This window comes from Indicator indicator, chromosome 3, assembly GCF_027791375.1.
Source record: "Indicator indicator isolate 239-I01 chromosome 3, UM_Iind_1.1, whole genome shotgun sequence".
Lineage (NCBI taxonomy): Eukaryota > Metazoa > Chordata > Aves > Piciformes > Indicatoridae > Indicator > Indicator indicator.
The window spans coordinates 32,210,137-32,236,817 of NC_072012.1; the positions used below are offsets into that span (position 1 = coordinate 32,210,137).

Sequence of the window (26,681 nt, forward strand, 5' to 3'; positions counted from 1 at the left end):
TTTATGTAATAAACTAGAAAAGTTGAACTACATAACATGAACATTGAGGTGCTGAAACATCTGAACAATAAAAGTTTAAACTTTAGCAACTGAAAAAATCTTATTTTAATAGTTTGGTTTATATTCAATAGCTGACCAGGTATTTTTAAATAAATAATTGTTGTCATATGGTAAAGGTTAGTGGAAAATGTAAAAAAAATTGGCTAACAAGGATATATGGTGATAAACTGTTTATTGGAAACACTGTGATTTGATGATAACAGAATAGCTGCAGGTTTTATATTTACCTATGTTTTTCAAGGATGTGTGTAAACTGATGCATAACCCGATTATTATGAACTTTTCCTATTGTAACTACATAGTAATGCATTCGCAGCCTTCAAAAATAATATAATGTAAAAAGATAAAATGAATAAAAGAAGGCAAGAGGTTGGAGGGGGAAAAAATGTTTGTAAATTAAGCTGATTTTCTATTTCAACTATAAGTTGCTTTTTCTCCATTTATGTAAGGTAGCAGCATGCAACATAGCTTTCAGCACTATTGCCATCAGCCTGTGTTTTTTGGTGCTTCAGCTAAAAGTGATAGCATTCCTTCTACCAAGCACATGAAAGTTTACTTACAGTTCAATGAAAGAGAGAAGGAAAAAGGGAGCTGCTGTTAGTTTATTGTTAAATTAAAAATGGGTAAACCTAAAATTTTAGGAAAGCCTGTACCTAGGAATTTTCCACAGAGAGAGCAAAAGTAAGATGGATTCTTTGCTCATTAGAGCAGTTAATCTGTTGCATATATAAATCTACTTAAGACATGAAATTAAGCATTACCAGTCCTCCCTGAAATGGAGTGGAAAACAAATATATTTTTAAAATAATTTGTTAGGACTGTTTACTACATATGTAAAAAACGCTACCATAAATTTAAATGTTTTAACCCTCTAAAGGCTGTACACTTAATTTCATAGTTTTGTTCCTTCTTTTAGCATCTTTCATCAGCTTTTATCAAAGCTGCTCCTATAGCAAGATATAAAATGCAGTTGTTAGTAGACTATACAGGAGTGTTGGGCTATTTTTAATTTATTTATTAAAGAATTGAACAAAATTACTTATTGTCTAGTTAAGCAACAACTTAAGCTATAAGTAAGATTGCACACCTGAGCAGTCTGGTAGATTACTCAGATTTGTGAAAGTACTTGCATAAGTCTTCATGCAGGTGTGACCTAAATATGAACATCTGTCTGATCATCTGTTGTAATCTAGGTTCTAACTAAACCAAAGGGATGTCTCGATTGTATTGAGTTATTGTATGTTTGATTTGTCCATCTTGGTTTTAAGGTATGAATATCCACACACATTCATTGGAATTGTAAATTGGTTTTTGTCTTTATGTTACAGAAGGGGAAATACAAAATTCAAATTGATCAAAATGTGTTCTCTTTCTGAAGCTATTTTTCTTTTGAGTAGATAGACTCATTTAGAATAAAGCATTTTTATTTTAAATAGTTTTGATGGAAATATTTCAATATATTTTAAAGCCCATATGACAAGAACACAATCAGCAGTGCATCAATCGTTAGAAACTTGAACAAAAAATTGTCATATAAACTAATTAGGCTGATTTTTAAAATCTGTACATATTGCAAGTGATTAGATAAATTTATTACCCATAGGCTAGTGTATATGCCCACAGAAACGAGGAAACTTTATTTCCAGATTTACTTTGAGGTGTATGAGTTAATTTTCGGAAGAAAGAGTATCAAGCACAAACCTTTCATGTCTCCAGCTTCACAGGTCTTAAAAACAGTCTGTGAAATTGCAGAGAGATATTCATGAGACAGAGGCTGCAAGCCACAAGATTCCTCTGGACGAATTCGAGAGCCACAGTCCTGAATTAAAATGAAATCTGTGAAAATGACAGCAATGCACCCATCCATATGACTTCGAAATCCTTTTCAAGGACATTTAAAGAGGAAAAAGAAAAGTTATTTGGGGTTGGTTCTGCAATTAATTATTTTTTTGCTCTTCAGTATAAATGTTTAATGTGACATTTATAACCCTGTTTCCTTTCAGACAATGGTTTTGGAAGTATCCAGAAAACTTGATTATCCTATATTGAAATCTTAGAGGTGCTGCTAGGTCCCAAAAAGTTCAGAATAAACATCTAGATAAATAGTGATTCTCTACCATAAGTTTTAACACATGTGGGTTCCTACATATTAAGTAGTGGGTTGTATCAGCTTTGTGCTGTACAGTTATGGTGTTCAAACACCCATTGACATTGATACAAATGACATCACAGCACTTGTGTCATTGGGTAAATATTTTGGTAGTTTTAGATATCTGCAGTATATATAGTTTCATGAGCTGCTCAGTCTAATTTTCCTTTGTAATTTCTGCAGAGAAATAGCATTCCTGGGATATGTTTAGTTGTGCATGTCAGGATAAAATGAATCACATCCTTAAAATGCCTTTCTCCCTCAACTGTAGCAAGAGTTTTCTCATGGATAGAACTGAACCTGCTGCTGTTATTCATACAATACTGCAGTCATGCCAGCTTCAAAAATGGAAAGTGCTAACTGGAGCAAAGTGTTATGGGGCTTGAAGTTCAGATTGCAACATTGGAGCCTTCCTGTTCTGGTTGCTGCTTCTGGGTTCTGGCTTCTTGGGTAGGGGCTCTTTTCTGGAGGCATGATGGCGGAACAAGTGGGAGTCAGGTAGCTGTGGGTTTTTGTTTTCTGATGTGTGCTGGGTTTTTTTTTTTCCCCCTGTGTATTTCACTGCACTTATTCTGCAAATAGGCTAAGCTGAGGTAACCATGCATTGTATTATTAGATTAATTAGATTATTAGCTAAGGTAATTATGCATTTATTAGATTAATTAGATTATTAGCTAAGGTAATTATGCATTGTGCTAATGGTATCTTATGTTACATTAAACTTTTATCTCTTTATCTCAGCCCCGAATTGTGTGTATGTTCCTCTTCCCCTCACTTTTGTGTTGGGGGAGCAGGTAGTTTAGACCTTGCACTAAACCATTACAGGTTTTGAACAACTCAGAGGTATACACCTACATTAGTTTAGGTGAATCTTTCTTCAAATTTGTAAAAAGAGTTATCCTCCATAATGCATTGCCCAAACTGGTGCTCTTGCCAGTTGTTTCATCAGAAGATAAGAGCATCCTGGGGTCAGCATTAAGTTAATAAAGTGTGTATTATCTCATAATTAATTGCCTCACACTCATTTCTGTATTGTGATAAGGTCACCAGAAGAAAATGAGTTCTTTTTCCACCCAAACCAAAGACTATAGAAGTAGGACTTAAAATAGCAAAAAGGAGAATTTGATGGCAAAGGAGAAAATATTACGAAATTTTAACCATGGCAATCATTGCTTAAAGTGTTTTTATTTTTAAATACGCTAAGAAAAATGCAGATGAGGCCCTTTCCAGCTAAACAGAATATTAGTTATGGTAATGTTCAATAACTCAAAGTTTGCCTTTTAAAAGCATTGCATGCGCTTAGTACTAATAACAAACAATTTAAATGGAAATACACTGTTACTGGAGTGTGATCTTTTCAAGAAACAATATTCTTATAACCAGAAGAATAGTAAAATGTAATTTCTAAAAAAACCCAACCCACACAAACAAAAATACCACCACCACCACAACCCCCCAAACCAACCAAACAAAACAAACCAACCTAAATAATTCATTAATCTATTCTTCATTTAATTCATGCTGATGTCTGTTTCTATTTTCTGAAATCATGTTTAAATTAATTTGGCATACAATAACATTCACTGTTTTAATGAAATAATGCTACATCTAGGATGCTATCTCTAAGCTGAACCAATGAGCAAATTACAAGTATGTCCTAATGTTGTCAAGGTGAAATTTGAATGATATAGACAGAGATATGAATCCATCCTGGAACCTAGTAAAGATTGATGGGTGTTGATTATACAATCAAAAAGTGAAATAGCAGTCTTACTGTTATTCTGATTTAATTAAATTACACAGTGAAAACAAAACAACAATGGTTCTCCTCTACCCATCATACAGCTGATGCCACATAGAGCAAGTGGATTGCATTGACAACAGCAGCAAATATTCATCTTAACCCATGACACAAGCAAAGAAAAAACCCCTTCCCACTGACTCCAAAGGGTTAAAGCAATTTTTGTGTACAAAAGGTGAGAGAAATAGCGGATGTGTGTGGGTTCCTTTGTACAGTTGTCCTGTTCTCTGCTTAATGCTCTATAACTAGAGAAAGCTGTTATGACAAATTGAATGACTTGGTATCTTCTAGTTAAAATGTGGTGCTGTTTTGGATGCTCTGGGTCTGGAAACTGTTCAGATATTTGACATTGTTACTTCAACCAACATTAACATCAGAAAGCTCCTGCCTTGCAGTAAAATAATTTGTACAGGACTTTACAAGGAAGCCTGAAATTCCTGAATGTACTGACGTTGCTCTCAACATAGTGCCATAAAATAGCTTAACAGGGATTTTCTTGTTCATACCTCTGCCTAGGGTTTTTTTAAAACAAAGATCAATTTTGGTTGCATTCCTTGGACAGTACCATTAACAACAATGTCATGAGGCTGAGGAGGAGCTGCCTGCTTTCTCCAGCAATGCACCACTAGGAAGGCACAGACCCCAGAGTGCCCCAGAACAAATCCAGCCCCAGCCCTGAGGAGACTTTCTCCCCAAACCCTTGGCTGCCAGCCACACTGTCGTGGAAGGTTGTCCTCCCCAGCACACATCTCCACAATTTTACTGGGAAAAGTCATATTGAATAGGGACAAATTGTATTTGTTTGAACAGTCAGTGTTACAGCAGTGACAGAGCACCACATAACTAAAATAATTTTTAGCATCTACAGCTGCTGCTACCTGTCATCTCAAAAAGGCATTTTAAAACAGGAAGGCAGGATTTTCAGAATTTTTCTGTAATACCCCAACTCTGTTAATTCAAAGCTGCTGTTAAAACTGTCATTTTCAGAGAAAGTAGACTCAGGCTAATGAATTGAATGCGTTGGAAACTCTCAACCAGGATGCCTGTATCTAGGCTCTATATTCAGTTTTCTCAGTGTAAGTCTTGTATTTGTCTCAAACCCCTAGTGAGCAATGGGAATGGTGGGCCCAGCACTTTGAAAAACCAGGTAATTTCTGCTTAGGTACTCATGTCTGAAATTTCATCCTGCCCAAATCACAAAATGGTACCCCTACCAGACTAATAAAGGACCAGTGCATCAGAATAGTTTAAACTAAACAACAAGAGAAATATAACTAAGCTCACAAGAATATCCTAGCATTGCATACAACCAACGTGTAGCCAAAATGCTGCATCTTTTTAACGTCAAGAGCCCATGCCTGTCTATGAACTAGTGGATGAGATATACCTCATTGACTTGTTCTTCGCAAAGAAGGGAGGAGACCTTTCCATTCATTGAACTCTGACTCTGCACTCCCTTGGTTGCCCATCAGCCTAGCAGGTGACCCTGGGGCTCTGCAACCCTGACTCATCTTATGATGCTGCTGGGGCTACCTTATTTCTTTTGATTTTTTACATTTTAGACATGACAGAATGAAACTTCCTGTGACAGAGGTAATTTTTTTCTGTTGGCCTTTTTAAGCCTGTTCACAATTTTATTTGATTTGGCTCTATTTAAGTTGACCCAAATTTCTCATTAAACCCTTTCATATCCCTTTAGCCCATCTTTTTCTATTATTTTACATGTAACTAAAATGGGATGAGAAGTGATTAAAAATGATGCTATGGAAGGAATTCTAATAAAATCAGTCAAATAGATCATGAAATAGTGTCTTACTGCTAGGGAACAAATTGTGAGCAGATGGATTAGTTCCACTCTATCAACTTTATTAATATGGCAGTAATAAATGAAGGAACAGTTGGCATATTGACTTCTATTCAGCTGTCTCCCACCGTCTGGCAGTATTATTCAGTGATAGATGAATCTCCAAAGATTCAGAGGTTCAAGCTGGTTCAGTGCAACACCCAAATAGCTCTAGAATGCTTCCCAAGAAACTTCACTTCACTACTGCCTTTGGCTGGGAAATAATGGCTGTTATGATTCATCAAGGAAGATAGCGATGAAGACAATGCCTGCACCAAAAGCCTCACCAATCCATTAAAAAGAAAATGAAAGATTCATGAGTTGAATTTATGGAGTAATATGTCTGTGTGCTGCAGATATGTTTTAAAGAAAAGAAACTGCCACCAGTATGTTTTCTAAGGAACCTAATGTGTTCCACCTGCAAAAATGGGATTATATTTCCCCAATGACCTCAAAGGCACTGTCACAAAACCCCCCAAACACATTAAAAGACTATGAGATGTTCAGTTCCACACAGATCTGTTAGGGGCCATAAAAACACTAGGAGTCTGGGTGTTCACAGGGCCGGAACATGCAGTGCACAAACATCAGCAGGAGACTGGGAGTCATATGAAAAGCTGAGATACTGGCCATATTGTCAAGGCATGGTGCAGACATCAGAGAACAGTGTGAAATGTGGACAAAGTGCAGCCATCGGTCTAAATTGCTTTCAAGTTCTTTGCACTATTCATGTAATTGCTGTAATTTTTATTATTTTGTCTTAAGAATACACACTCACTATGAATTGTAGGATTTTTCTCAATCACAAATTTCTGCATAGAATTTTTTTTTGGGTTAGGGGGAGTGTGCTTCAACCAGTGACAGAAGAATGCCATATCTATACAACAGCTTTTCTCTCTGCTAAGCAACTTTTTAAAATCCCAGTAAGTGCCTCTCTACAAAGATAACAGCCTCAGAGCAGATACAGATTATACGGACAAATTCCAACCTGACACTAGAGCAGATACAAAGTGGCTTCCTCTGCACTGAGAATACTAGCCTCACAGAAAGCTAAGAAATTGTTTTGAGAAATAAACACAACTTATAAAAGATTGCTATTTTCATAACACTATTTTAATATCTTTTATGTGTGTGGAGAATATAAAAGAATCCTTCCAATCTATGAAGGATTTTGATTCAATTCCATTTTACATCATGTTAATATTACATATGATGTCAGTTAGACTTTCTATCTGCCTTCCTGCTCACAGTCAATAAAGTTCTACATTTGTGAACCATAGAACAAAAATATTTATATGAGGGCTAAAAAGCATGACACTTAATCTAACAGAGACCTGTGAATTATGATTCTGAACAGCTCAGAATTAGTTGAAGCAAAACAGCTAAATGTGAAATCCAATTCCAGTAAGAATAAAATATTGTAAATGTGTTTTGGAAAATGTTTCAAGCTGTACCTATAGATAATTACAGATTTAATTTTTCCCCCCAGTATTTAAAGCTGAGATGTTCTTTCTTAGCAAATCTGTTTTCCTAATGCAAATAATTATATTTTTGCCAAGACACAACAGTGATGATTTCCAGCTTGTATGTGCTGTAAACTAAAAATACAAAGTAAGAAAAAAAGAATGAAAAGAATTTAGTGTGTCTTCCTCCCTCAAAATGAAGATAAAACAGGAACATGGAATAGCAGATAAAGAGATAGGTGTTTAGCTATTTTAGGTTCTTGTGGTCTGTTAATTTAGAAAGTTAGATGGTAACGTGGGCCTGGAGATTTCTAGAACCACATCAGTTTTGGATTCCCCCCTAATCCTCCTCTTCCCCCCATCTTTTCTTGTGGCTGTTTTGAACAGCACTGTTTTCTACCCTGCTATGCTCAGGGTATATGGCATTCACAGTTTATACTGCAGAGAGATCTATTCACCTTCTGCATGCAGGAGGTGTTTGAGCTCTACGCTTGTCCCTCTGATTTTAGACCAAGACCTTTATATCACAGCCATGATGAACACAGCAGACCTTCTCAGAGTGAGTAGCTATCACTACATTCAGAAAGTATAAAAAAGTATGAAAGAATGAGGTGAAAAGCATTACTTTTCATTCATGAACACTGAAATTGAAATACTCTGACAATGAATGCGATGCACTGAAAAAACATTTCTTAGCCAAGGACTTGGTCCAATGACCTATACATCTGCTAAAGTTACTATTAAAACTGCTTTTCACAGTAGCAAGGCTTGCAGGTTTGAATTCAGTGTTTTGAGTTGTACCATACCAAAGATACTTCTTTCTCATTTTTAGCACCAAATCCTGTAGACCTTTCATGAACATCAATTAATTTAATTTAGGGCTTGGGGTATACTATTCCAAGGACAGATTTACAATTTTTGGGTCTAGTTCACAACTCTACCTCTTAATTTTTGTATCAGCTTGGGCAGATAATTGCTATGAGTAGCGTGGGATAGAGCTCCTAGCTCACTCAGTTGCCACCATCCTCTTAAGGTTCTCCTAGTGGACATAGAAAATATCACCAGGACAATGAGAAAAAGGAATGTCACATTAATTTTTTGGGGGGTAAAATATTCACGATGAATAGCAAATTAGTGACTGCCAAACAGGATGCAAAAGTTCTGCAAGTTCAGTTCAATAGGAGTACTTCTGATAATGATGATGTGAAATAAGTGAATTAGAATGTTGGAATTTCCTTTCTTGGTCTAAATTAGTCTTGGCTTAAATTAGTCCAAAGGATGGAAAAGGTACTAATGAGCCATGCATAGACTGACAGCAAGATTTCAAGAACTGTTACTTTGGGAAAGTAGAAAAAAAAAAAAAGCTAAGGAAATAATTTTGACTAAATACAATCAGAAATGAAGACATAAAAGTTTATTACTTTATTTATATTATGTTGGCTACAGGATGATTTTTTTTTTTTTAAGGAATTAGTGCAGACACTGTTCTATGCAGAAATTATCCTCCAAGGCATGATAGAGGAAACCACTTAGAGGCTCAGAAACACCATGTGGAAGACTTCTGATACTCTTTTCTCAGACAAGGCCATAAAGCCCAGCAAGTTCCTGCCTTTCATGTAAAGACAAAGTTTACATGTGTGTGGAGCCTTCACTCTAATGAGGAGCACATTTGTATCTGGAGACAACAGGAGGTACTTCCCTTTGCATATTTACAATCTGCACTGATTCATGTTTGAAGAACCTGAGCACATGGCCAGCTTCATACAGCCGCACACTTTGATGTTGCCTGTCGTTAATGGTGTCCCAGGGAATGCACAGAGCCCAAACCCTGAAAGCAATTGTGTTGAACAGCCCAGTCATTTAAGTCAACTCCCAAGAGGCAAAAAACCTCCTCTTCCAAAAGCAATACTCCGGGTGAAAGGACCTATGCTTGCTCTACAGTGAGAGTGGTATGAATGGTTTGTCTGCTCAATACTCAGTCTGCAGTGAAAACATCACCCAGCTATAGACAGAGAGACACAGGGGAGTGCTGTGGGGCCAGACCTCAGCCTGGGGATGCCCATCTTGTGGAAAGTGACTACTGCTCCTCATCTGAAACATGCCAGGAAGAGGCATGTGAAATAGATTTGCACTGGTTGCAAAGCTCCTACTCTAGGAAGGGATGATCTGTAACACCCAGTGCTTTCCCAGCAGCTCACTGGAAAACAGGTCGTAACAGCTGGCAGCCCTGCAAACACCAGCCTGACACTTCTGGCTTTGTTTTTTTAAAGGAGCCTTTGATGAAGAGTCCATCTCTGATAAAAGGTCCATCTCTGAGGCTTTTCTGTCCAAATATCAGACCCTTCTTTTATTAAGACATTAAGATGTTTGAGTGAGTCAAGGTTCAAAGATCTTGGCAGAAAGAGATTTAAAGGAATCTTTCTAATGGTAACCAGCAAATATTTTATGAAAAATCTATTACCTATGTAAAGTTTAGAACCTTCTTGCATACACAAAGAAATATGAGGGCTAAATCTAAGAATGTGTATATGACACTTGAGAAAGTCTGTGCAAATGCCCAGGACAAAGGACAGTGCTATTTATATTCAGAAGATGCTGTATAAATCTAGAGTAGTGCAGACAGGAAGATTATGACTTTTACTCTATATGTGCAAAAGAGAGTGAAACAATGTGAAGATTTAAGAAGTGGTGAGCTTTTTTTCCTCTTTCTTCCTCTACAGTTGAAAGCTTCAGTAAAAATACAATACTTAAAAGGGAATCAGTCATCATTTGAATTAAAGGTTTTTGGACAATGCATACAATGAAGACTGTATCAAAACAGAAATGTATTTATAGAGAATATCTGGTTATCATTTATACTTCCCTTTTATCACATTCTGGTTTACCATGAAAAGGATGAAGTAATAAAGGAATAATTTAAGCTGAAAATCGATACATATTTCATTCAAAGGAATCTTTGGGTTAGAATATTTTCCTTGCTCTCTAAAAGCTATGTCCAGCAGTAAATTTTACATAGCACAAGATACTCGTTTAATAGACACAGCTGAGAGAGAAGACTAGACAGGCAAATTAGTTTTCCTAGAACTCTTACAAATCTGGCCACGTAATAATTTATTTTCTAAATTACACTGGGGTCAGAATGGATTCTAATGAATTTGCAGTACACTTTGTGCTATAATCACAGAAGTGAATTTCATGGATTTTTACTAATCATGATCTTTTTTCAAAAGACACTGATTAAGGGTTTGCCTTCTGGCCCACAGCAGACTGAAAATGCAGTCTTCTTACAGCTTGATGGCTTACTGAACAGCAGACTGCATGCAGGTAGCTTTCACACATGGGCAGAAACAGATTGCATGCAGTTAGTGCCAAATGAGCAGATTGAAGTCAGAATGCTTTCTCCAACAGCCTGCTCACAGTAATTTACTACTGGATGTTCTTTTCATTCAGCTAATCAAGCAGCCACTAGTTGAACAAGGCCTCTCTCACAAAACCCAGATAATTAGTTCTGAATAATGTTCTTAGTGAGGATGTTTATTCTGCTGCACAAGCCTTGGTAGGTGATGCTGAAAAAAAGACTTACTTTCATCAATACAAAGATCCTGTTAGCACAGAGATGGAGCACAGTAGAGACAGAAAAAAGAAAACCAACTTTCAAAAAATCTAATGTTTGGCTCCCCTAACAATATATTAAGGCAGTTAATTGCCACTTATTAATCAGCTAAGTTCTCCTGACCTACACAAATTGTTTCATACAGCAATTTACTCTCCCTAATAAACAGATGTCTGGAAGATCTCTGTCAGGTCTGGAGAGCAATGAGGAGGCAGGTAATATAGCCAACGCAGTGCTACAAACAAAACTGAATCAAAGTGGCTGAAGTTGTTCCCTCTGAAATGTCAGAAACATGTTAACTACTGTTTTTTCTTGCAAGGACAGAGGCTAGGCTTGAATTGAGGCAATGTTCCAGGCACAGGTGGTGACCCAACCTATACTTGCCAAGATTCAGCACTTCAAAGAAATAACTCTGTTAAGTGCTAAGGTCTACTCCACCTTTTTACATGTATTTTAAGTCAAACTATGAGGTCTTTTGTGTTTAACTTTCTTGTGTCCACTAATAAAATGAATTGCTGTAAATTCAGGTTTCTGTGGATGTGGAACAATTTCTTTTCTTCAGCAAATAGGTATGGATACATTTACAACAGATACAAACCCTCCTACATTACGATTCCCATTGTTTTCTGATTGGTAGGATTATTTGATTACAGGCAATGACCCTTGAGCAGCTCTGAACCCATGGATTGAATATTATCTTATTGTTTCAATATTTTTGCCTAGACAGATGACAGTCTAGCTGGTGGATTTCTGTCCTGGTTTAGAGTCATGAGCTACTCACAACCAAGGGATAGAAAAGATACCTTACTCCTTTTTGGGGAGTAAGAATAAAAAAAATTATGCACACTGATTGGAAGTTTAAAAGGAAATTCTATTTACAAATGTACATACAGAAGGCATCTAGGTAGAATTAATACATTCACAAATTAGGCTGAGTCTACCAGGCCAAAACCTTCCAGAATCCTCCACCCCTACCAGCCTCAGCAGGCCTGTGAGCAGACCAAAGCTACACTTGCCTCAGGTCTACCAGGCCTTGGAACACATCTCAAAATTCCCCTGACAGCCAAAAGCCATCTCCCACACACAAACTATGAGATAAAGAGGCAAGTGAGCTTTTCTTGAGGAGGAAAGGAGAAGAGAGCAATATCAGCTAGACACTGCCTTAAATAGTGTGATACCAGAAACAGGAATAGAATAGCGTGTTACAATATCCTGAGATGACCAGGTCTGTCCCTTAGGACTCTCTGTCTTTTTGGAGAACTTTGTCTTTGTGTTCTTCTTAAAGGTACCTGAACCTCAAACCACCACATTTTCTCTTGGCCTTAACCAGCTACTTTTCATCTTTCTACTCTTCCTCAGTAAGATACTAGATATCTTGCAATAAGAATTTTACTCAGAGTGTTTGCTCAGTAGTAAAATCTTGAACCAAACACAAGCATGCCAGATTCCATCCAGCATGAGCTCTGTTCCAGATGCCAAAAGGCTGCCAGAACTTACTGTGGAGACTAAGACCTTGGCCTTGCAGCAGACTTGGTTGTGGCAGAGAAGGAGAACTTTTCGAGTTTGAATCAGACTTAGAGGATGTACTACACACAAGAAGACTGAGATAATGGAAGGGATCCATTCTGTCAAATACTGAATTACAGTCTGTTATGATGTAGTATACTTTAAATACCATTATATGCTGTATATGGTAACCTATATTAGATACATGATAACAATTTAACAAAGAATTTAATTATTAGCACAAGGATGCTGTCATCTTGGTTTTACTTCTTTTTAATTCCCTCCTTCTACATCCTGTTTATCACTTGACACAGCAGAGATTCATTTTATAGAAATACACACATGTGGAGTAATCTTGCCATGCTGATTCTGCCATAATGATCTTTATCCTTCAGCAGCTAATACCCTTTTCTCTGATAAAAATGGCATTTCTGTACGACTGAATCAGAAAGCATTCATGTTTGATAACTTCTTATTTATTTTCAATTTTTTTTCTTATTACTACCATGAGAAAGACAGTGAGAAAACTTGAGGGAAAGTCTGAAAGGCAAAAGGGAAAAGAGAAGGATATAGGTTACATGAACAGTAGACTGTTTTCTTAGGGCACATGGCTGTCTAGATGCACTATGTTATGACAAAAGATTAGACTTGCTTAAATAATTGCAGGCAATTGCTAAGAGATATTTGGAAATACTTCAAAATGCCTTTATTTTGAAATTTTAAGCTTGCCTCCTATTGTGTTGAAAGAATAACATAGGAGAATATAACTCAATATTGGCTGCTAGTCTGAAAGCACTGCATTACTACTTTCATATCAAGTGAACTAAAAAGAAAACGTGTAGTGCATAAATTCTAGCTTATCATTTTTCACTGTGAAATATCCATACAAAGACAGAACTTAATATACCACCACACAGAGATTACGATGATTAAATAATCTCCTTTTAGGCTGATGAACTTCAGCATCTAGTATACTGGGGAATCACCTCAATGCAGCTATGAAAACCCAGACACAGAGAGGGTCCAAATAACCTTCACATTACCAAGTTCAGTGGCATGGGAATGACTCTGCTTTCTCCTGAAAAAAAAGTATGAACTCCTTCACTATATCAAAATGCAAAAGCAAAGCCTCATGTTAATGAGACTTGAATGTGCTGTAAGGCATTTCTTGTAAAGCAAAAATGCTGTCTCAGTCCTCTTCTGCCTTTTTCATCCTCCAGTATCTGACTGAATTTGTGAAGTTAGTCCTGAGTTAAAGGCAGACATAAGAGGTGTATCATTATTTATCAGTGCTGGTGCTCCCATGAAGAGTTACTACAAAGTCAATGCTCCTTTCCAGATGAATGGAATTAATCCAGGTCCTCATCGCTATAAATTGTTTCTAAGCTCTTTAAAGTTCAGGACATGCTCAATAAGCAAAAAAGACAAAAGCACATCTAAAATTAAGTGTATGATGTGCCCTTTCCATATCCATACAGACACCTACCACTAAGGCTTAGACAGCACTCATTTCTTTCTTCCAGGAAGAAGCCTTTTCCAGATGGCCCTTACCTACTTTCAAGTTTGGTTTTTACAGGTTAAGGAATACTTTTAAAAGAGTTCAGACTGGCAGGCTGAGAACTCAAAAAGAAAAAAAAATGCATTTTTAAACCTCTATACTGTATGTTAATTTGCTGTGCTGTTTGTATTATTCTATTTCAAAATAATAAATCATGATATTTACAGATCAGCTTTTATATTTCAACTGGTTTTGGACAAGTTATAATGTGTTTCACACCTAAAGGTAGGGAACAGTCACAAAAGTTTGTGACTGGAGCAAAGCTGTATAACTCCATAATGTGAGGGGTGAACACTTTGAATTTTTATTTCATAGAGACTAAAGACAGAGCCTTCAGTCTTATCACTTGTGGTTGTATTTCTCAATTGTTTCTTTAAATTAAAAATGGCATTCCTAAAAGATGATATATCTATGGATGAAGGGTAAAGCCTCAAAGACATATAAAGAAAATGTAAAAAAAAAAACCCACAAATTTATACTTTCAAGTATAAATTCAAGTACTTTCAAGTATAAATTTCAAGTTCATTTTCTTTCATTACTAGTCTTTTCTGCCCTTTTCTTTCATGTCCTTTTCCAAAACAAACTTTTAATCAAAATTCACATTACCTCTATAATGGCTTGACCCTTTATTGGTAAGAGTTTTATGAATTTTCAGAGGGTAAAAAGACAGAATTGACATCGGTCTGTTGAAATATATGTGTACAGAATATCTAGGAGCCCATAAATCTTTAACTTCTTAACATCATATTCATCATCTCAGTAGTCACAAAGTGGTACCACAGTTACAATAGCAGGATTGAACTACATGTATCTCCTGTGTTGGTGGATGCAACAACATCCTGCAAAAGGAGTTTGTACCACTTTCTCTACCTCCTGTGAACAAGAGACTCATGCAACTTCATATGCATGAGTTGTCATTCATATTTTATCAGGATTACTGAGGATACAAATTACACAAGATAGCTTTCATCCAATGAGATAGTAACAGCCAAAACACAGACACTACATCTTTATAACTAAACCATTCAGACAACTGAAATAGGTATTCAAAACAGATCAGCTGAACTCTAAACTGCTGAGTTTGCATGGTTGGGTATGGCATCTAAAGGAACAAGCTCAGGTGATTATAAAGACATCTGAAGGAACAAGCTCAGCTGTAGAACTCTACGTTGATGAAAACAAAAGTCAGGCAAGATGGAACTTATCCACAGCATAGAGATTAGGAAAGCGTAACAGAAGACTTTCCCTTTCATTCCTCCACTGTATTTTCATTTTTGCAGAGAGTGGGGAACAAGAAAATACCTGGGAGAGGGGATCAACAGAAGCTGTCAATTACCAGAGCACCCTTCAGAAATGCACACAGTAGCTCTTCAGATACCAGGTCAGCTCTTTGGCAATTCATTGTCAAATGAATTTCTTTCAAGAATCAAGAATCAAGAAGGTTGGAAGAGACCTCAAGGATCATCGAGTCCAACCTGTCACCCTACACCTCATGCCTATCTAAACCATGGCACCAAGTGCCACGTCCAATCCCCTCTTGAAAACCTCCAGGGATGGTAACTCCACCACCTCCCTGGGCAGCACATTCCAATGGCCAACCACTCTCTCTGTGAAGAACTTTCTCCTCACCTCCAGCCTAAACCTCCCCTGGCGCAGCTTGAGACTGTGTCCTCTTGTTCTGGTGCTGGTTGCCTGGGAGAAGAGACCAAACCCCTCCTGGCTACAACCTCCCTTCAGGTAGTTGTAGACAGCAATGAGGTCTCCCTTGAGCCTCCTCTTCTCCAGGTTAAACAGTCCCAGCTCCCTCAGCCTCTCCTCATAGGGCTTGTGCTCAAGGCCCCTCACCAGCCTCGTTGCCCTTCTCTGGACATGCTCCAGCAATTCAACATCTTTCCTAAACTGAGGGGCCCAGAACTGGACACAGTACTCAAGGTGTGGCCTAACCAGTGCTATGTACAGGGGTACAATGACCTCCCTGCTCCTGCTGGCCACACTATGCCTGATGCAGGCCAGGATGCCATTGGCTCTCTTGGCCACCTGGGCACACTGCTGGCTCATGTTCAGCTGCTGTCAGTCAGTACCCCCAGGTCCCTTTCCACCTGGCTGCTCTCCAGCCACTCTGACCCCAGCCTGTAGCTCTGCATGGGGTTGTTGTGGCCAAAGTGCAGCACCCGGCACTTGGATTTGTTGAATGCCATCCTGTTGGACTCTGCCCATCTGTCCAGCCTGTCAAGGTCCCTCTGCAGAGCCCTTCTACCTTCTAACAGATCAACACCTGCTCCCAGCTTGGTGTCATCTGCAAATTTACTGATGATGGACTCAATCCCCTCATCCAGATCATCAATAAAGATATTGAACAGGATGGGGCCCAGCACTGATCCCTGGGGGACACCACTAGTGACAGGCTGCCAGCTGGATGTGGCACCATTCACCACCACTCTCTGGGCTCGGCCCTCCAGCCAGTTCCTAACCCAGCACAGAGTGCTGCTGTCCAAGCCACAAGCTGCCAGTTTGGCCAGGAGTTTGCTGTGGGGGACAGTGTCAAAGGCCTTGCTGAAGTCCAGGTAGACTACATCCACAGCCTTTCCCACGTCCACCAGGCGGGTCACCTGATCATAGAAGGAGATCAGGTTGGTGAGGCAGGACCTGCCCTTCCTAAATCCATGTTGGCTGGGCCTGATTCCTTGGCTATCCTTCAGGTATGCAGTGATTGCCCCCAAGACAATCTGCTCCATGATTTTCCCTGGCACTGAGGTCAGGCTGACAGGCCTGTAGTTCCCAGGTTCTTCTGTTCGTCCCTTCTTGTGGATGGGTGTCACATTGGCCAGTTTCCAGTCTTCTGGGACCTCTCCAGTGAGCCAGGACTGGTGGAAAATGATGGACAGAGGCTTGGCCAGCTCATCTGCCAGCTCTTTCAGCACCCTAGGATGAATCCCATCAGGTCCCATGGACTTGTGAATATCCAAGTGACTCAACAAGTCTCGAACTAATTCCACATGGATTTCAGGAGTACAACACTGCTCCTTGACCCCATCAACCAGCTCAGGAGGCCAGTTATCCTGAAGTCCTCCTGCCTTACTGTTGAAAATGGAGGCAAAGAAGGTATTTAGAATCTCAGCCTTCTCCTCATCCTTAGTTACAATGTTACCCTCCACGTCCAGTAAAGAGTGGAGGCTCCTCTTGACCCTCTTTTTAGCATTAATATATTTATAAAAATGCTTTTTATTGTCTTTTACAGAAGCGGCCAGTTTAATTTCTAACTGTGCTTTTGCCTCTCTAATTTTTCTTCTACATGATCTAGCAACATCCTTAAACATATCACTAGTTGCCTCCCCCCCTTTCCAAAGGCGATAAACCCTCTTTTTTTCCCTTAAATCCTTCAGGAGCTCCTTGCTCATCCAGGCCGGTCGTCTTCCCCGCCGGCTCGTCTTATGGCATGTGGGAACTGCCAGTTCCTGTGCCTTTAAGAGCTCCTGTTTGAAGTAGGTCCAACCATCCTGGACCCCTTTGTTCTTAAGGGCTGTTACCCAGGGAACCTTCTGAACAAGTTGCCTGAACAACCTGAAGTTTGCCCTCCAAAAGTCCAAAGTGAGGGTTCTGTTACTGCTCCTCCCTATTTTCCTGCATATTGAAAACTCCACTATCTCATGGTCGCTGCACCCTAGACAGCCTCCAACCATCACATCTCCCACCAGCCCTTCTCTATTTGAGAACAGCAGATCAAGCAGAGCCTTGCCCCTGGTAGGTTCACCTAAGAGCTGCATCAGGAAGTTGTCATCCATGCACTCTAGGAACCTTCTGGACTGTCTCCTCTCTGCTGAATTAAGTTCCCAGCAGATGTCTGGTAGGTTAAAGTCCCCCACAAGGACAAGGTCTGATGATCTTGAGACAGCTTCCAGCTGCTTATAGAATATCTCATCGGCCTCCTCATCCTGGTTGGGTGGTCTATAACAGACTCCAACCAGGATGTCAGTTTTGTGTGGCCTCCCTCTGATTTTAACCCATAAGCATTCAATCCTTTCATCTGCAACCTCGAGTTCTGAGGCATCAAAAGATTCCCTAATATACAGGGCCACGCCTCCTCCTCTTCTCCCTTGCCTGTCTCTCCTAAAGAGCTTATAACCCCCCAGTGCAGTACTCCAATTGTGAGAATCGTCCCACCACATTTCTGTAATGGCAACTAAATCATAGTCTTCCTGGTGAACCAAGAGTTCCAGTTCCTCTTGTTTGTTGCCCATACTGCGTGCATTGGTGTACATGCACTTCAGCTGGGCTGCTGATTTCACCAGTTTGTGTGGTCCTCCCTCCTCTCCAGGGAGACTGGTTTCCACACCCACCCCCTTCAGACCTAGTTTAAAGCCCTCCCAATGAGTCCTGCCAACCCCAGTGCCAGCACCCTCTTACCCTTTCTAGATAAATTCAACCCATCTTGGTCCAGCAGGTCAGGTGCAGTAAGAGTTGCCCTGTGATCAAAGAAGCCAAAATTCCGCTGCTGGCACCATCTCCTAAGCCAACTGTTGATGGTGTGGGTTTTCCTGTTCCTCTCAGTGTACACCACAGCTGCTGAGGGAACTGAGCAGAACACCACTTGAGCTCCTGCCCCGTCAATTGATTTCCCAAGGGCCTTAATTTCCTTTTTAATCTTCCTGGTGCTGCTCTTTTCAATTTCTTCACTTCCAGCCTGAATTACCAGCAATGGGTAATAGTCAGAGGGCTGGATTAGTTTAGGTAACCTCTGGGTGATGTCCTTCACCCGGGCCCCAGGTAGGCAGCACACCTCCTATGGGATGGGTCAGGACGGCATATGGGTCCCTCTGTTCCCCTCAAGAGAGAGTCTCCAATAACTATAGCCTTTCTCTTTTTCTTTGTAGCACTGGTCCTTAAGGTTTGGGGGGGCTGCTTCGTCTTTGGTATCTCCTTGATCGGTTCCTCTACAATACTCTCATCCACATTGCCCTCAGCCTGCAGAGTCTCATAGTTATTGCTCAAGGGCAGCGGGGGAGGGGAAGAGGGTCGGGGTGCATGCCCTTTGCTTCCCCTGACAGGGACCCGTATCCACCCTCCACTGCTCCCCTCAACTGGAGAGGGTTTCAAAGCCTGTTCCCACATATCCAACTCCCTTTCACATTCTCGTATGGTCCTGAGCCTTGCTACTTCTGCTTTCAGCTCAGCCACTTCATCCTTCAGCTCAGCTACCAAATTTATGAGAAAATTCACCTGGTCACACCTGACACAGGTGTCTCCTTCACCCTCCACACCAAGTGCCAGGCTTGAACACTCACTGCAGCCAGAAGCCTGAACACCAGCATGCTTGCAGAGAAACTCAGTCTGAGAACCTACTGCATGTTTAACACCCTTTGTCTGAGTTGCTACCATGGTAGGTACCTGCAGACAAGAGATCTTAAGATCAGAGATTTTATTGAGGGTTGTTTTTTTATTTTTATTTTTTTTTATTTTTTTTTTATTCTACAAAATACAATTGATACTACTGTCTTCATATTTTCTTACTGTAAAAGAAATAGGCAGCAGAAGATACTATTAATATTTTTTCTATAGCAAACCAAATATAAAATTTAATGAGCCATAATATACAGGAATTTCTTCCACAATCTGTAGTAGAAGCAAAGAAAATATAAGCTTTGAATGGGCTTTGGAAAAAGTTAATAGTGGGCAACAAGTCACAATAATGAGAAACAGCTTTGAGGCTAAACTGGAAGCTGTACTCTTTTCAACATCTTGCTTTCAAAGGGAACAACTAAATGTATTCTGAAGAAATGACACTCTTTCACATTTCTTTTTGAGTGGATTTAAGTGTTTTTCTGGGCTTCTGTTTAAGCTGATGATTATTTATTTAATTTATTGTAAACTGGAAAAGAAATAATCAAATTCCTATTGAGAGTGGTATACCTTTAATCCATGCTTCAGTTTTCATCTGCTTTTTGCTGAGAACAGCAACAAAACACAGAGTTATTGAAGTAGAACAAAACAACTGCAATGCTCCATTTTCATTTTCTGAAACACTGTTTTTTTCTAGCAGAAGTCTTTGTATTTATTAATGGCCCTTTCAGACAGAGTCTGGTACATAATGCTTCATCTTAATTTGGCCTGTCAGGCATTCAGACTCTGTCGAACCAACAGAAAAGAGAATAAAGAGTTTCTTTCCCAATCTAAGCCTTAGTGTAAAGAACTATTAAAGAAGTTGTGGGTGATGTATTGACTCTGCCTTTCTGGATTTATGACTGGAAGAAGTCTTTGAAAATGCCCCTTGGCTGAGGATATCACAATTTCACCTATCTGTACCAAATATCAGAGTTGCACAATAAAGCCCAATGCTATTTTGGCCTTCCATAGCTTTTGCCAGCAGGATCTTCCCACACAGAAGGATTGAGTTGACATTTTTAGATTTCTCTGGTGACTTTTGAAGGATTATATAGGCTTAAAATATAATGCACAATAAATTTTATCACTAAAATAAAAAATTTTGGTGGCTAGACCAAACATACTCTCAGTAATTGGGATTATTTGATCTTTTACTTATTACAAAGAAGGAAGCCTTGAGCTTTCCTTCACCAGATTAAAACATTAGCTAGGCAAAGTGGAGCGTGCATAGTTAAAATCTGTAACACCATGTTACAAGAGGTAAAAAGACAGCCTAAAACACACCTGCTTAATGATGGGCAAGTGTGTGTACAACCACAGTCTACATTTTCAGAAATAACCACATAAATTCTGCTTCTAACAAATTAACAAACATCTTGACAAGATATGCTCAGATCATCTGGTACCTATGTGTTAATGCATTTTTTCTGAGATGAAGAATGTAGTATGATTAAAATTGAAAATAGTAATCATTTTAGTGTTTGCATTTGGTAACAGGGTCTTTTTTTTTTAACTGCTTCTTCTACTGTTTCATTTCTGTCCTAGTTCTGTTCTGTTGTTTCAAAAGAACAAAGCTTTACGTACTCTGGCTTTGTTTGGCACACTAGAGCTTAGGATAAACTTAACATATGTGACACAGCTGACGTTAATAGACATAAATGTCCCCTAAAGTAGTTTTCTATATATGTTCTGTAACAGATGTTTTACCTCTTTTTGTGTCCTTGGACACTAGCCATTTCATAGGACTCTAACTGAGATACAACACGAGCCGTGTGCCTACAACATGTTTTGTCAGCAATTGTATCTTCCTTTCATCAGGAATGACCACCAATAAAAGAAGGATTTTATCTGAACTGGAAAAATATCAATAATTTGCTTTCATTGCATATAATTGATCAGAAATGCAGAAGAATTTATAAATGCTTTCCAAGACTATGCAGTAAAAATGAAGTTGTTTTACAAATTTACTTCTTGTAACACTGTACAGCTTCACATACTTACACACAGCAATTACCTTCAGATAAAAAGGGGCATTTAAAAGTTATTGTGTTTTTCTTCTCAATTGAATATAATAAACCTGACACAAAAAAAAAATCTAGAAAATTTATTGATTATTGATTAAGCTAAATTTCTGGAAAGGCATTGGAGCAGCAATACATGCTAGCAAGTAAAATATGTTGTCTGAAAATGTCTTTGTTTTCTACTGAATCACAATTCATTAATTTGAACTTCATTAGCTACCTGGGCAGCCTGTTCCAATACCTTTGCTCTTTCTCAGAAAAGAATTTTTTCCTAATATCCAATCTAAACCTCCACTGGCACAGCTTGAGGCTATTTCTTCTCACCCTATCACTAGTTACTTGAGATCATAACACCATAGTTTGTTGACCACCTACAAACTCATAATTCTTTAGCAATCATAAATGAAGCCTTTATTCTTGGGCCCTGGTTCGTTCCAAGTTAAAATCTGTATCATGAGTATATCTTCAACTCAGTGACTTCTTTTTTCAAATTCTGCTTTCATTTCCCTGAGGTCCATATGTATGGTTATATGACTCTCTAACAGAATGTTTACTGGATCAAAACCAAGGAAAATTCTCATTGTTCAAAAGATGGCATCCAACCCAAACTGCATTCACTACAAATAATTGCTTCCTAAATTGCTCACTTGGCAAGGAACATCTTGGTTTCAGACCCTCTTGACCATTATCTTTTGCATTTGTGATGAGATTTCTGGCAATAGGAAGACTCTAAATTACACTTCTCTCTTGTTTCACAGCTTTAAAACTGAATGGTAAAATAAGAAAGCTCAGATATGTGAAATACAGATAGAGCAAAATATTAGCAGTTCTGTTTGTTTCCTATTTAGGTTAAGAAAATGCAGAATGGTGCAGCTTTTTACAAAAAGAGTCCAAGTTCCGAGAATCACAGGCATGCAAAGCAGGAAAGAAACCCATGAGCTGAGAAACCCATTAGATCATCTAGTTCATCCTCCCTTACTGAGGGAAGATTAGGTTTACCAGCAGTTTTACTAATCTTACTTAAAGTCTTCCAGTGAAGGGCATTCCACAACATAGCTAAAATAGCCTGGGAGAAACTACATAATCTATTACTCATGAAATGCTAAGAAGCAGTGATGGGTGAAAGGAAGGAGCAATAACATTTGTTGATGAATATCTAGTTTCCATTCAGTATTTCTTCTTCATGGGAACTTCCTTTGTTCAATAGATGGATCTATAACTAACCATTATTAGAAAGAAATTAATTCACAGGGCAAAAAGCAATTATCTACAGATCTGCAACTATAGACTTAATTGAAAACAGTGCAATAGAGAAGAGACATCGACATGAATGAGTTCTCCTTCGAGCACGAGGATTCAGAAAAAAGTGAATCCAGAATTTTCAATGAAAAAGAATATTTAACCAAAAGATGTGATGACAGAAAACTGTAGATTATTTATGCTCATTTAATTTAAAAATGCATTAAAAATATAGATTAATTAAAGATACTGGCAACTAATTCCAGTTACTTTTACATGAATATGACCAAGGAGAACTATTCTGAAAGGTGATTTAATAGAGAAGCAAGGTTAGTTTGTGGGTTTTGTTTGGCTTGTTTCGTTGTTTTTTTTTGTTTTTTTTTTTTTTTTTGAATACGATGGAAATAAACAGTGGTTTACAAAACCAGCTATATAAGAGATCTAACTACAGACACAAATCACAGTTGTCTGAGAATAACTATACTGCTTTGGAACTGTGGAGACCTTAATTCCATAAAGCAATAATAAAAAAGCTTCTCTGATAATGGATTGGTCACATATTTTGATCCAGGATGATCATCAGAATGCGATTCATAAGGAACCATTATGGCCATCAGCATATGTTGCTAGAATTATTTAAGGTGGTGTGACACTTCACATGAAGAGCTCTGTGAGCAAAAATCTCTCTATTTTGATATATAAAGAACTTGAAGCAGATTTGGAACAATTTGAGAAAGTACTTAAGAATGAGGAAACCACTGGGGGTGGTGGCAGAAGATAAAAAAAAGGTGAGGGCTATGATTATTTCAAATGGAAATTCTGAGGTTCCCAGGAAAAGTATATTAAGGGGGCTATCTCAGTCTTTCAAACAGTAAATGAATGGTTTAGTTCTTTATGACTTTTTTTTATTTAAGGTCAGATGTGTTAATGATGTCCTCAGTCCTGTTTTAGAAGCTCACTTGAATGCTTGAACAGCTTATGCAATGTGTTAAAAATTAGTCATACCCAAGCACTAGATTCAAAGTCTAGAAATACATTTTTCCTGGTCTTCAGTATAAGAGCCTTATCCACACTAGTAACAACAGCATTAAAAAAAAAAAAAAAAAAAAAAAAGGAAAGAAATATACCAGTTCCCAGAGGTTTGAATTTAAAAGACTGCTGTTGAGAAAATGAGATGAGATGTTGTATGTCATAAAATCATCACATAATCAGAGCTATAACAATGAGTTACGGTTTTGGCTACGATCCACCAGTTTCCAGATGCTCTGCAAAATGCACAAATCTACAGTCTGTACTCAGTTACAACAGCTTCAGTTACTTCAGTGGGGTTACGTCAGATAGGCACAGGAACAGGTGAATGGAAGTTCAGTCCACATTTGCAACAAGAAAATGTAAAAAAAATTAAAAAACAGCTTAAGAAAAACCAAAAAAGGCAGGCTTGTTACTGATTGCATTAAACTGCTTCATAATGTCAGCATAATGTTTGCAATAGTTCTGAAAAGAGATGCATGAATATCAGTAAAATATAGACAATTGAGTCAACCCCCTTCCGTGATGCTGTCTTCCTAACACTTTTCCTTCTTTGACATATAAAATTTTCAAGCAGTCTAGTGATGACTTCTCTGCTGCAAGTTTTAAGACCCCATATCTCACTGTGAATTTGCCTTACTGTCATTTGCAATATGTGCTAGTCATACTTACGGATGTTTAATATTGGTTTTGAAAACGCATTCTAGTAATGTACCCAAATCTCCTTGTAATGTGTGGCCAAAGCTGAGTGCAGAAGTGAAATCAGTACATGCAAAAGTGTATTTTTCAAGGGAACTGAAGAGAACTGGGATTCTATGAACTCTTCCCAAACAAAATAAACTAGGGCATTTCATCCTGTCTACTGCAAGTTAACTGGTAATAGCAATACATAGTGCAGGTTTCTGTGATCTGCTAGGCTTTGCTTGCTGTTTTGCTGACATCCTCAATATGAATGTTATTTAAATTCTCCTCTTAAAGGTTTTTTGGTGGGTTGCATTGCCTTACACCAGCCAGTCTCTGTCTGTATGTAAGAGGAAGCAGTATTGGGAATTTCCTATTTCTAAAAGGTTACAGTGCATTATCAGGAGAGTAGGCCTGGGACACAATTCCAAGTCTTATCACCCTGCCAAACAAGCTGTGGGAAAGTAATTTCTGTCTGCCCAAGTACTTTTCCACCATCCAGTAGACAATTAACATATATGTCTAGTCAAGGATGGCTGGGATGTCCTTACATCCCAGCTCTCAAAGTCCTTGGTGTGCGTTTCACCAACAGCCACTAAAGCACTCAGTGATTTGGTGAGTATTAAAGAGCACAGTCACCCTGTTTGCAGTCAAGGGAAAAGGACATCAGTGTAGGTGTTCGCTCTGTTCTGAGCTTCACCATTCAACCTAGAAGAGGTGAGCACAATCTTTTGTACTTACCTTCCAGCTCTACTTGAGACATATCCAATTTATTTGCACATCTGAAATTTTCATGACACTTCCTTTCCTCTTAAAACTGGGTAACTAGAAGATTTGTGAGAGCAAAAGCTATCTGTGAGCTTTCCCAGTGACGGAGCTGACAAATGTTGTACTTGCTCCCTAAGGGGAGGTGCATGACTGAAAGCATTAGCTCATCTAGAGCAAATTGTAACCTCATTTCTTTCAACCTATATACATTCTCCTAACAAGCTACAGCAGAATTCTCATAGGAAATGAGAAAATTAGAAAGTTGAAAGGAAAAATTAGAGACAGAAAATAATTTAGATTCTATAAAACTTCAAGCAGGAGGAAAAAAATATTATCTTGTACTGTTATTAATCTTATTTTGTTATTTTTGCTCTAAACATGAGCTTTACTTTCTCCACACTCCTATAGCAGTCAAAATATTACAGTGGAAGAATGAATGTACAAACAAATAGGGAGTAGTAGTGGCAGAGGTTATCACAGACAAGAAGTTCTGAATACCAGAAATAAAATACTGGAATACCAGTGTAAGTGCACCTGCCAGGGAATGAGATCTACTGCTGTAAATGTTGTCTTTCATGGTTATTGTGTTCAGTGAATTTGCTGCTTGTAGAAACAACTGTACAACTTTCCTTTGGTCACTGAAAGCCATCTAGAGTATTTTGATCTCAAGGTTACTGAAACACAAATAAATTCTTCAGTCATATATTCCTGACATTTGTGTAGTGGTATACAGTACACAGACTGCAGAGACCTATCTTGCACATTCATAAGCAGGAACTCTGCTCATGACTGGCCCTGACCATAGTTGTCATGTAGAATTCAAGTTTTCAGCCACAAGATTTGAATTTTCTATACCCTTTAAAGAAGAGAAAAGTTAGGTTCCAAATTTTTAATGCAAAGATTAAAAAAATCCCCTGCATCGTGTATGTGCACTTTTTAAATTGTTTTCCTAAAATGAACATACAGAATATTTGCTGTCTATTTGTCTCTAATTCTATTGTGGGATTTTCAAGTCCTCATGAAGACCACAGTTTAGCTGCTGCTCTCATTGCACAATCAGCCAGGGGATTCCAGGTACTGTATTTACTCCTAGGTTAGGCTTGTTAACTCATGCAGTGCAAAGAATACAAAGGTTTGCAGAGGGAAAATGTGAAGTATTTAATTGCAAACAAAAAGGAATAGTAAAAGGCGTGGTTAATTTTATAACAAAAAATGGTATCTTGAAGATTTCTTATAAATGAAAGTTCTGTGTTGACCAATGAATTTAGAAAAGGAAGAACATAAAACCATGTTTCCCAAAATACATAATGTGCACCGTGTAATATTTTAAGGCATTTTACTATTAAAAGTAAAGAAAAACCCTTCAATCATTACTTGCTCAGGTAAAGTTTTCATTGAATGTACTTATTTGTTGGCATGTTTTGAGTGAAACAGCTACAGAATACTTGAAAATATTTGATTTAATACTGGTAAAATATTTTTAGGGAGAAATTTTAAAGGTACATGCAAGGTATTCATTAAGCTGTACATAAATGAGTGGAAAAGATATTCACAATCTGAGGTCTGAAAAG

The 26,681-nt window shown here is 38.3% G+C and overlaps 1 protein-coding gene across 1 annotated transcript in view; it reads right to left on the reverse strand.

The window, feature by feature from the left end:
* The window catches only part of CPED1 (cadherin like and PC-esterase domain containing 1), a 142,388-nt gene that overhangs the window by 21,799 nt on the left and 93,908 nt on the right, over positions 1-26,681 (reverse strand). Inside the window, exon 17 of the mRNA XM_054399458.1 lies at positions 1,762-1,879. Within this exon, the coding sequence (XP_054255433.1) occupies positions 1,762-1,879 (118 nt within the window). The remainder of the gene's footprint in view (positions 1-1,761; positions 1,880-26,681) is intronic.